This window comes from Diadema setosum, chromosome 21, assembly GCF_964275005.1.
Source record: "Diadema setosum chromosome 21, eeDiaSeto1, whole genome shotgun sequence".
NCBI lineage: Eukaryota > Metazoa > Echinodermata > Echinoidea > Diadematoida > Diadematidae > Diadema > Diadema setosum.
Genome location: NC_092705.1, coordinates 10,383,116 through 10,396,265, shown reverse-complemented (window position 1 = coordinate 10,396,265; position 13,150 = coordinate 10,383,116). Strand labels below are relative to the sequence as shown.

The 13,150-nt window shown below is 38.1% G+C and overlaps 1 protein-coding gene across 2 annotated transcripts in view; it reads left to right on the top strand.

Moving 5' to 3' along the window:
• Nucleotides 1–372: 372 nt before the first annotated feature.
• The window catches only part of LOC140244746 (ras-related protein Rab-6A), a 33,125-nt gene continuing 20,347 nt past the window's right edge, over nt 373–13,150 (top strand). For both annotated transcript variants that reach the window (XM_072324359.1, XM_072324360.1), the window contains exons 1-3: nt 373–552; nt 9,652–9,710; nt 10,889–11,048. In XM_072324359.1, the coding sequence (XP_072180460.1) occupies nt 483–552; nt 9,652–9,710; nt 10,889–11,048 (289 nt within the window). In that variant the 5' untranslated portion in view covers nt 373–482. The remainder of the gene's footprint in view (nt 553–9,651; nt 9,711–10,888; nt 11,049–13,150) is intronic.

Genomic DNA, 13,150 nt, shown 5'->3' with positions numbered 1-13,150 from the left:
CAGACGGATCCGGCAGTAGATATGACTCAGGTATCCTAGCATACCTAACATTTCAACCGTGATAAAAAATGGTACCACATTATCGAATTTATTCGATCTCCTCTTCCTTTTTCTGTGAGCAGCAAACGGCACAAACGATTTACCGTACCACAGAGAAGCGCTCAGAATTGCAGCAGTGAATGATAAAAGCTTGGTAGCTTTTAGTTGGTTCGAACAAAAATCTGAAGCGTTTCACGTTTTCTTCTGCTGGTTTTGTGCGTGAGGGGCAAAGAGGGTCATACTTCAGGATCGAAATAAATTACTGTATATATGTGTACTTCCATGACGCATCGTTCCATTGCGCATGCGCAAGTTGAACTGTGATCTCTAACGTGGCGATAATACGCTCAGCACAACTGACGACGAGGCCCGGCTGGCTAAATACTATCTGATTGTAATTGGAATTATTAATCGTAGTGTTTTGGAACCAGTCAGTCGACAAAATGTCTTCCTCTGGAGACTTTAACAATCCGTTAAGGAAATTCAAGCTTGTCTTCCTAGGCGAGCAGAGTGGTAAGTTGTGCCGGCTAGAGGCCGAGAGGCGACGCCCGGCCCCCTTGATATTCGTTCACATTTTGTCCGCAGTCTCCGTAGACAAACTGCTGATGCTGTGTGTATGTTAGTGGTAAACCTGGGCCAAGTTTAGTCTAAAACTGTGATATAGACTCCCATTACTGTAGTGTAGAAGAGTACCTCGTCTGCCTTGTACAATTGTAATTCTGGCCACCATGATTAATTCCGTAAATTATTAATATTCGCGAGATGTGCCCGTTTTTCCATTTTAACAGTATTGATGAACAACTTCTAACGTGTTACTGTTGGACTGGAGGTCTATGTAGAGAAGAGAGCATAGATTCCACTGCACTCGCTAGCTAGGCCGCTAACGTTAGAAGCTAGTCACTACATTACAAACTGCACTGCACTGCCTGCTATGTAGTCACTCACACTCACAGAAATATTCTTATTACACCATGAAAGATTGACGCAAAACAATGTGGTTTTATCATTAATACCAAGATGGCAAATACATCCCGTGATATATTCTAGAGTCTGAGTAAGATAACTTAGTTTCATTTAACTAAGTCAAGTGTAACGAACGTAAGCCACCAGTGCACCCGGCATTTTGGCTTAATTCGACCACAATGCCATACAAAACTTGACTGCCTGCTACTGTACATGTAGAAACCTATGCTTGAGCGCACGGTCGAACCGTGGTGCGGGAGCTGATATCTTGAAAATAAAGCGTAGTGTATGTATGTGGAGTGTGTACAAGTGTACAGCATGTACATTTATGTGACATGTGATTATTTTTTTCAAGAATTAATCCCATTTTTTAGCTGCCCAAAGGTGCAAGCGCGCAACGCAGCAGAGTTGTGTCAGTACATGATAAAACAGGAGAAAAAGTCTAATTCATGTTGGGATATTGGTCCATCCATGATTGATGAATGTTGTGACCTGAATTCTCCCCACATATTCATAAATTTGTAGGTGTTGGTGATGTTACGAGTTTTTTGCACATGTATGTATTGAGCTTTGCACTTCTGCTCTCTAGTGCCCGAGTCGATATTGTGTTAAATTTTATGAAAAGCAGTAAATGCAGACACACATGTGTAGGCCTACAGGCATTTTAGATAAACAGAATATCAAGTAATCCAATCGTCTCCTTGACTGCCTTGTGCGATGTATGTGACGCTTTGAGAAAATGGTGAAAGTTTTGCAAATCATTTGCCAAAATGTCTAGCCATGTGCTAGGATTTTATCTTAGTGACCACTGGTAGTCTGAGATACAACCCTCTATGTACATGTATTAGTACCCTTACATAGTACTTGATGTATTGCACATGATTAGTGACAACTGTTGCTGGTCCTTGCATTTTTGTTGGCAGTTTTGGTATCAAGTTTATTTTTCAACAATCTTATTCAGTTTTGAAATTGGCAGTGTGGTACTACATACAAATATAGGACATTAATAGGAGTTTGCCATGGACACGTATACAGTGCACTCCCGTTATAACGAACACGGTTATAACGAAATTCCGGTTACAACGAAATAAAATTTAGGGCCGCAACATTATCAACTCTATGTATTTTTATTGTTTATTCATTCGGTTATAACGAAATTTCGTTATAACGAAAGAAAACTGCCGGTCCCGAGGACTTCGTTATAACGGGAGTCCACTGTAATTAGTAAATGCTTTTCTATCATCATACAAGTTTTCCTCAGAAGTACAGTGCATTTAGGCCTACATCTTATTTTAACCCTAGTGATGTTGACCACATCATTCTTAGAGTGTTTGTTTGTTTGTCTGTTTGTTTGTTTGTCTGTTTGTGTGTTTTTGTTTAGTGTGTGTGTGTGTGTGTGTGTGTGTAGAAAGCCTGTAGGCCTATACGATGTAGATTATGAATTTTGTACTCCTATGAATTTTCCTGCCCTCTTGTGTTGGTAATGTAGTCTCGTGAAGCTTTACATGGACTGGTCTCAAAACACTTTGTTTCTTTCAGAATATGATCAATTTGATATTCTTTACAATAAAGATATTTTAAAGATCCATGTTGTAACAATTGCATAATATCCCTCTGCCCTGATTGCACAACACGCCACAATGCATTCCTTTGAGTTTGACTAATCTTATGGGCAAACTACATAATGTACATACAGTATACAGCTGTATAATGTATGCACACAGACCAATTCAGCATACAGTACTGAATAGCATACTTACATGGGGCATATTGTAGTTATTTCTTCATAGTCTGGGGTTGTTCCGCATGTACATTGTATGTACCTATATTTGAAATTAGTTATTGCTTTCTTCTTGTAATTATTGCCACCACCATTTTCTTCAGCATCATCAGTGCCATCTAATTATGCAATGTTTTAATCATAATTTCCCCACTTACGTGTGATGTACATTTGTGGCCGCCTGTCTGTACTTCTGTGGGTCAGGCATTCACAAATATGTGTTTTATAATCTGATTACTTTGGTAATTGGTTTGTGCGATCTTCAGTGTTGTTTTGCCATTTGAAAACTTCTCAATTTCATGCACAAGCCAATTTAAATTCAAATCCGTATAACAGTATACATTGTACTCGAAAAGCAATATTTTAAGAGTAAACTCTCAATCATAGACCGAGTGATAACCTCAGCCGCCCTTGATTTCTGTATTTCATTTGTAGCAAAATGGTTCTGTGGTTCTCATTGTTGGTGCATAGTGGCAGTTGATTATGACAAATTGATAAAGTGCTAAGTACACATTGATTAGTGCTGAATAAGTACTGGCTAGTACCGGTAATCAATGAACCTTTGCAAAGCACATCTTGGTCCAAAGACATTCTTATGTTGAGGGAAACTCAAGTTGTTACTTAAGTGGTAGAAATACAAAATCAGATCTCTTTGAAGACCTGACAGACAATATTATAAGGAGGCCACATGTACTATAATCCATGGTTACTCTCAGTCATACAATTATTCTCTGTAATTTTTAAATGTTTTCATTTCCATTTGAAATTTCAGTACATTTAGCATTTTTCTCATGTCTGTGTTGAAGTAATCAGTCAAGGACTGAACATTGATACACTTGTATTGCACATCTCATTACACCAAGACAACACACACCTAGGAGTATTTTTTTCATACATTGTACATGTGTTCGTTTCTGTGAGTCAAACATTGTGTATGAGAAACACAGCTGCTCTGCATACAATGTACACTGTACAGTGTGATACCCTATACAGTGGGACAGCCATTGGGATTGATACACTGTAAGACCGAATGTTGCACAATCCAACAAACGTCTTTATGCAACTACAATACTGCATATTACAAACTACATATTGCATTGCTGCCTAAAGCAATATAATGTGGTCACAGCATAACATACAAATGTATAGAACTATTTCCATTTTAGGGGAGATTTGCAGAGTAATATTTTCTGTGATTTGTATCACGTGCATGCATAGTTAGTGTACAGTACAAATTGTACATCATTCATGGAAGAAACAAATGCTTGTGGACTGTTATGGATTTTCACTTTGTATTACTGGCAGCTGACCAAACATAGCAGATTGAACTTGAAATTTGATATTTCTGTCCTATTAAATATAGAAATTGTGTACAGTTGTAATTAACAGCTCTGGCAGCATTCTTTTTTTTTATTAATCAATAAATAGATAAGAGAATGTCAAATAAAGAGAAGGGAAAAATAAAATGGAAGACTCAATTTAATGCTGCAGTTGTTAGAAAATACAAGAACCAATGCCTCTTCTTGCAGGGCAAAAAACAAAACAAACAAAAAACAGTATACTATTAATGACAGATAGCTCTATAGATATCAATACAGATCAGTGGAAACTTGTACTGTACATTTTAGGTGTACATGTACATATTGTACATTGCAGTTAGTCTTGCACTTTTGAGTTTATAAAATGTACACTACTGTACGTGTACTTGCACACATACCCGTATACAACGTAGGTACCTTGCTACGTTCAGGTGATAGAGGTCATGCACATTAATGAGCTCACATGCAGACCTGATAATTGTGTACTTGGTAAAGGGACAATAGTTTTCTTCATTTTATTGGGCTTGTTCTTGAAATTAAAGTTTTCTTCTATTTTCATGATTTATTCATGTTTTTGTGTCATGAGCAAAACATTGAGCTTTTATAGCTTTAGTATGTGGAGGCATACAGGTGCTCTTTGCTTTAATATAAAAATATCCTTGTCTTTGAAATGTCATGCAGTGTGAATAGAGTGTGTGGATGTATGTTATTTTCACCTGTGACTAACAGGTTTTATGCCCTCTCCTGTTCAAGTATGATGAGTCATGCTGTGTGTGATAACGCCATATTGGAAGCGGCATGATAAATGCAAGGCCAACCCGTGCTGAATGTGCCAGTACTGTAAAGACAATAATGTATGCAGTTTACAAGCAAATGCCCAAGAGATAAATGCTAAGCAGAGTTGCTACACTTGATATGAACATTCTGTGCAACTGTATCAAATGGTGCCGTATGCTGATAGTTGCTCTATATATGACTATCTTCTGGCTGTTATTTATGAAGTGATCATCTAAAATGCAGCTTTCCGAACTTGTAACGACCCCTGCACGATTCAAGGCTTGGCTGTACACACTGATTGTCAACACTATGAATCAATTGAGGTTTTATGTATGTGTACCGTATGTATAGGTGTTTACAAATAAAACTTTATTAACCAAAAATTGTACAGACATACAGTAAATAAAACTAGATGTTACGTTTTATTACCATTCAATGCTTTGATACAAAGGTTCTGTGTACGTGCTTTGGGCAGATACTGCTTGTCAAATTGCTTTTTCCTATTGTTTGAATTCATTTTTCATAATTCTGCAGAGTTGAGTTTTCATATCCCACGTACATTGTATCTGTGGGGGAAATTTCAATCTCGTATTCCACACAGTCATTGCTACAACGTCAAGTGTGTGCACGTGTGCTGGTGTGTGAAAAGCAAAGCAGTGGTGTGTCATTGTGATGTGTCATTTTATGAATGTCATAATGTACATTACTTCAACTTAAATGAGGAGCACAGGGAAAATACAAAAAGCAGGACAGTAATGTATTTAAGTGGATAGAGAGAGAGAGGGGCACTAATGGCTGATATTCTGGCACTCATTTTTGTTTAGCACTTTCATATTTAAGATATTTAACTCGACTACATGTAATTACTCTTAGTACTCTTCAACAGTGTTAAGTTTGTACACATTATAACTCATACAATGTAGGTACTTTTAAACATTTCAGCATCATAGAGCATTAATTAATTAAATTAATAAATTCATTCATTCACTCCAGGATTACCATATCAGCAATCCCGGAGTTTAGGGGCGGAAGGCAGTGGATGAATGAATGAATAAATGAATGAATGAATGAACCAACGAATGAATGAATGAATTAATTAATAGGTCATGTATTCATAGAACAAGCACAATGCCAATTTTAATCTTCCTATACAACAGTACATGAATCATTCATGACATTGTAATTCAAGTGCTTTGAGAGGGTTTTAGTAAGGTTCCCGCATGACTTTCTCTCCAAAGAGTGTTTATGTCAGTTCAGATGTATGCATTGGATGGAGACGACTAACTCACTACCGGTAGTTAAATGTGTCAAAATTGGTGATCTTCATAGTGCACAGTTTCAAGTGAAAGCCATGTTTGGTAGTTTGAAATGGAGTTGGAAACATTTTCTAAAAGAGTGAGTGAAATGACACATGATTTGTTATTAGTTACACTTACATTTAAGTGTATTACTTTTATATACATGTACATAGTACTGAGCATTCCATCCTCAGACTTTGGTTCTGAAATGGTCATACAAAATGTAGGCCTCAAAGTTAGTTGCTGCCAGCAGCTGGTCATTATGAGATTTGAGCACAGGGGAAATCAAATTTCAAGTCCGGGGTAGGGAAAATCAGATTACCTGGTAGTACATTTTTGTGCAGTGTGCTAATTTGTTATTTGCAGTTTTCGCTAGACAACGTCTTCACTTTGTTGAGCGTCTCCATCCTGTGACAGGATTGTAAGCTTGTAGATTACCACACATAGTGTGTGAACTGACTGTACACATAATTTTTATATGATAGCTACTTTTTTGTTTTGCCTTGTTTTTGTTTTGTGTTGTTGCTGGGTTTTTTTGGGGGGGTGGGGCGGAAGAGGTAGGGCTGAAGGAACAAGGCGGGCACTACATGTAGCAAATCAGTAGCTGTCCAACAAGAGGAAGAACTGATGTATAATTGAATTTACGTTATTATGGTATTGATATTGGCTTTAATGATTACATTAAAAAAAAGTGTCATGAATAGGGTGAATTTTCAACGACAAAACTTGACAGCGTTGGCATGTGCTGAGGTATTTGAATGAATTTGCTCTTCATAGTGCTTGGGTTGTCTGCTGTTGTGCAGTTTAGTCTGGTTTTACTTCTATTACATTGCATGGATCCTGTCTAGATCATCAAGATCTGACTCTCAAGCTCTCATACATGTACATTGTACCTTCCATTCCTATCATGTTTTTTTGTCACAAAATCTTTCGATGTCTGGTCTGAAACAAATGCACTAGTTGGTGTTTGTTGTAGCTGTTACTTGCAGTGTACAGCTCTATCTGTCAAATGATTTAATTTCTGTTTCCCATGGGACAAAATGCAAATGAGAAGGGCGGCTTCCTACCTGTGACATGTACACAAGTGTATGTGTGCAGTCTGGTTCGTGTTTGTTTGTTTTTTTGTCTGCTTGTCTGCTTCTCACGGTGAGTGCCGAGTTCCCCCCTTGTGAGAGGAGCAGACCTCTTTCTCCTCCTTCTCTCGGGCTCTTCTCGTCACAGTAGAACTTGCGCTTTCACTCGGTATGCACAGGCTGTCGTGACCTTTGCACCCGTGCTGCTCTTATGTGGTTCTTGCCGGGGGACCTGGTTTCCTGCTTGTGCGAAATTTCTCCGCTTGAATGTGAATGAAGTGGAGGCAATAGAATTTGGGTAGAAGCCAAACACTTAAAATGATATGCAGAAGTTACATCATGCAATTTCTTTAAGTTCTATTCATTCTTTTGTTTTGTGTATCCAGTCAGACCCGTCTTTAATGGCCAGCCAAGGGAGACAGAAAAAGTGGTTGTTGTAGACAGCTGGCCACTATAGACAGTGTCTTTAACATGGCTTTTCTGTCGGGGGGGTTCCTGTGGTCATAAACATGTATTGTGGGTGACCGCTGTAGACAGGTGGCTGCTAAGGCAGGTTTGACCATACCTGTGTTTTTTTGGAGCGAAAATTGGTTTGTATTCACATACCCTGAGACTTCGAGTGCCTCTCATGATATCCATTAATGCAGCCAATTACAATCAAACTATTAAAACTACTGTAAAGCAAGGTATTTTTGCGGCATGTAATTTTGCAAATTGGAGCTGAAGGCCTTTCTTCGTGGCATTAAGTTTTTTGTGAATTGCCACAAGCATTCATTGCATATACAAAAAGGTAGTTCAGACAAGAACTTTCATGTGCATTTTAATTTTGTGAATCTGGGCTCTGGCAAAATACGAAAAATAAAACGCAAACATTTTACAGTAGCTTGTGGTAAAGTCAGCATAAACCACATCATTGTTTGCCAGTTGGAATTGTAAGCTCCTTTTGGCAGTTTTCTTTTATTCTCCGTTCAAAACTTGACAAACTGGCTCTTTAAAGGCAGACACTTTGTTCATCATGGAGAAATACTGCATGTCTTAACACAGATTGAATTTGACAGTTTAACATTACAGGCTATATTTCAAGCAACTAAGTGGCAATACCTCTTTGTGATCCTCATATTTCTTTGCCAGCTACAGAGCTTTTTTTTTGGGGGGGGGTGGGGGAGGGGGCCCAACCTTTACAGCATTGACCAACGGAGGATGATGAATATGACCGAGATGTTGTGCTCTATTAACAAAACCAAACAGAACAATTTAGTAGGAATACTATGCAGTATACATGTACAAGGTGCTAAATGCAATTATAATTTGTCAATAGTCAAAAGATTGTCAATAACACTACTCATGAATGATAGTGAATGAGTACCGGTAATCGGAAATCAATGCAACACAGTATTGGATTTTCTTGCTTGGCATACAGCGGGCTACAAAGGTGATAAATGACAAAATTTCATGGTACAATGTAGCTACAGTGTATGCGCATCCAACCCATGTGATTGTGAGTTGTCAAGAGTGTTGTTAACATGGATACTAAAATGTAATGCATTCGTCAGGGTTTGAGACCTTGGCAAGTATTCTGATTCACTGTGGCTGAGCCTCTCGCCCTGTGGCTGAGCAGTGTCGTAATATAATGCTGCAGATTGAGATGTGTGATCAATGTGGCATTGGCCTTCATTAGACTGTTGTGCTACTACATGTACAGGCTTGGACATAATCCAGTCATAGTGCATTACAATTCAGCGTAAAGGCTCAATAGATGTTTTTCTCTCCCCCCCCCCCCCCCACCCATGCAATGTCCCATATACAAATGTGTAAGCCTCTGCTCGACCAAATGATGTCTTATAAATTGGTGAACAAACCAACAACAACATCAACAGCAATAATAATAACAACAACAACATTTGTACATGTACAAGATTTTTCAATACAAGTGGAAAAAGGGGACTCACAAAACAGCACTAAATGTTGAACGGTAACAAGAAAAAGAAATCACATAATGCATTGCTGGAGAAAATGGAAAAACTGCCAGCCCCTGTGTCTTATGTACAGTAAGCATTCATGACATGTGAAACAAACTATCCTGCTCGTAAAGAATGTGTTACTATGTACATGTACAACTCCACAATTGTGGGGAAATGTATTGTGTTTATACAGCTCTAATTCACTATCACATAGATAAATGAAAAAAAAAAAATCTGTGCTCTTCTCTTCTAAATCTAAAGCTGTGTGATCATAGAGTGAATGCACTTCTATTGTTTAAACTGTGTTTGTAGAGGTTTGTTATGGTGTATCTCACCAGAGTGTGGACAATAATTGAGACATTTGAAAAGCTGTCTAGACAAAAGATACAGAGTGAAATACAGATTTGCTTTCAATTGTTAATTTTTCTTTTTTCTCGGCAGTTGGAAAGACTTCACTCATCACAAGGTTTATGTATGACAGCTTCGATAACACATATCAGGTAAGTTTGGAAAATGTACACGTCCCTGCTTTATAGTGTCATAAGATTAGAAAGGATTCTGGAATTTTGTTGTGAAATTTCGCTTTGAGTGATCCTGAAAAGATGTAATTTTGTAGATTTCGAGCGAGAGGAAATGAAAAGTAATACAAGAAGTATGTTTTATGCAGAGAGTTGCAACTGTCCGTTTGTTGAATGTGCAGTCAGGCCTAGCTGTGGGATTGATTTGATATGAATCTTAAAAATCGAGCATAACTCCTTATAGCTTGACACTCATTCAGCATAATTCATAGCAGCCAAAATTTCTTTGTATTGCACTTCCACTTTCAAGTTTGGTTTGTGAAATACAGTAGAATCACAATCAGACCTTTTTTTCTCTTTTTTTGTTGTTGCATAATTTATTTCCTTGGCTTGGAATCCAAAGAGAAACTTCAAGTACCTTTTAAGTTTATTTTGTTGTGTTTTGTTGTAGTGATAATGGCTCTTTTTTTTTTGGGGGGGGGGGGGACTAGCAGAACCTTTTGTTTGAAGTTACTGCAGTGTTGTCTTGATTAAAGTAATTTGTACTTTAATGATAATGAAAAACCTTCAGGAAGAATGATTCAAAATTAAATTTGAATTGCTAAGATTTGTGAGATGGACTTATTTTTACTTGCATTCACTCACCTACATGTACCTAAACGCGACCCAAGTTTTGAATTTTTTTCCAGTGAGAACAATGAATCAAAAAGACGTGACCCTGATCGCGATCCAAATCTCAAAATTTTTACCACTTCTAGTTGGGTGTCTGCCTTTTTTCTTTCTCCCTCACTCTCTTTCTTATTTCTTTCTCCCCCACTCTCTTTCTTATTTCTTTCTCTCTCTATCTTTTTATCTCTTATTAGTCTCTCTTCCTGGTTACTCTGTATTATGATTGTGAAGATATTTTAATTGTGTTTTAGATTTACGTGGATTGTATATTATGTGCGACTGCTAAGTTATATTGTTGTAGTTATTTTTTCATGTCTGAATTATGTATACAGTGTACTTTGTATAATTTGTATTGTATTTTTTCACCTGGAAAATGATTATCTTTTTTGTTGGAAGAAAGACTAATAAAAATATCTGTATCTGTATCTGTATCTGTATCTGTAAGAATATGTACCTATTGTGTATTTTTGTTTGTCTGTGTTACCCTGCAGGCTACCATAGGCATAGACTTCTTGTCAAAGACCATGTACCTGGAAGACCGCACCGTCAGACTGCAGCTGTGGGACACGGCAGGGCAGGAGCGTTTCCGCAGCTTGATCCCCAGCTACATCAGGGATTCCACCGTCGCTGTCGTAGTCTACGACATCACAAGTGAGTACCGAGAAGCCATCAGCTACTGTATACGCCATGTATTTAGTGAGGCTCAATTTTCGCGAAACGGGACTTTCCTACGATTTTGCGAGTGGTTAAATTTGCGATCCCGGAGTACTGTACTTAAAGGAGAAATGTCATGTGTGTGTCACATTCATATGGGGATCAGAGTCATTATTTTCTTGTGTCTTTAAAGGGGAAGGCTAGTAACTGATCAGTGGGAATCAGTGGAAATGCTGGGAGATGATTGTTCCAATCCTTATGGGATTCATTCAATTGAGAGTTCATTGTATATCTATTGTTGTGTGAAAATGATTTGCTTCAGAACGGTCTCATATTCAAGTAATGTGCAGATTAATGCCCCGTCACTGACCAGGGACGCTAACCTGGAAGCATTAAACTGCACATTACTTGAATATGAGACCATTCTGAAGCAAATCATTTTCACACAACAATAGATATACAATGAACTCTTGAATGAATCCCACAAGGATTGGAACAATCATCTCCCAGCATTTCCACTGATTCCCACTGATCAGTTACTAGCCTTCCCCTTTAATTGCGCGAATAGCGCCTAACTCTCAAAATTCGCAAAAATGAAAACCTCTCAAAATATTTGACGTATACAGTATACATGGTGGTGTCGTGTCAAGCACCCAGTAAATGTGATGCACATCGTATTCTCCCAATGTTGCATCACACTGTAATATCAGGATGCATGTGCACGGTGCTGTTTTGGAGTGAGATGGGGTTGTGGTATGGAAGAGGGATGATGTGATCCTTGAATGGAATTGAAATTGATTTTCATTATAATATGTGACCACTATGAAAGATGTATTGAATGCTTCCAAGCAAGCAACCGAGGGATGGCTGACTTTAAAGGATTTAATCGAGTGAATGCAAAAATATCTGTAGAACGCATTTGCAAATCGTACATTTAATGTTTGAGGCAAATCAGAGAATCTATTTAAAAGTTAAGAATTTCTGAAGTTTTGGACCACCATTGCTGGATAAAAAGACTGCACAGCGATTTTGTCATGTGTAGGACAATGGTCTAAAGAAAAATTAAAGAGAATATTGCAAAATTTCATTTTATATGAAAAGTGCACATTCCTTTCTCTTGTACACAATGTAGCCGACAAGGTTAATATTCTTCCCCCTGCAGTCTGAGAGAGGTTAGTGCTCTATCATTACATATGTGCTTTAAAAAAAAGAAAGAAAATATGTTGAATTCTCTTCTTGTTTTCTTCATATCATACCACTTTATATTGTTGTCCTACTGAATATTGCAAATTGTTGTAGCCTTCATATCCACTGGTGCCAGTACCGAAACCATAATAGTTCATAACTTTTGAATGAATATTCTGATTTTCCTCAAATTTCATTGATGCATTCTACTATATATTCTGTATTCTCTCCATTCCCATACTGATATTTATACCCCCACCAAACGAAGTTTGAAGGGGGTATATAGGAATCAGCGGACGGTCGGGCGGTCGGGCGGTCGGTCGGGCGGTCGGTCGGGCGGTTGGTCGGTCGGGCGGTCGGTCGGGCGGTCGGTCCGTTGCAAATCTTGCGTCGCGAACTACTTCCTCAGTTTTCAACCGATTCCCATAAAACTTGGCACAGATGTGTGCCTTGGGTTGTAGATGTGCAAGACGTATTTTTTGACAGTACCCAAAAGTACGTTGCCATGGTAACGGCATATTATGGGCAAAAATGGGTACAAATCTTGCGTCGCGAACTCCTCCCACAGTTTTTGATCAATTTTTATGAAATTAGGTACAGATGTTCATCTGAATATGTTAATGTGCAAGACACATATTTCCGCAGTGGCAAAAAGTGCGTTGCCATGGTAACGGCATGTTATTGGTAAAATATAGGGCAAAATGCTTCATGGCAAAACTGCTTTATCAGTGTTCTTCCAATTCTCATGGAATTCATATTGAATGTTTGTCTTAGGATATAGGTCAGCATGACACATTTCTTGACAGTGACAAAAAGCATGTTGCCATGGTAACAGCTCACATATTATGAGCCAAAATGATGGAAAATTTTGTGTTGCAAACTACTTCCTCAGTTTTTGCCCAATTTCCATGAAA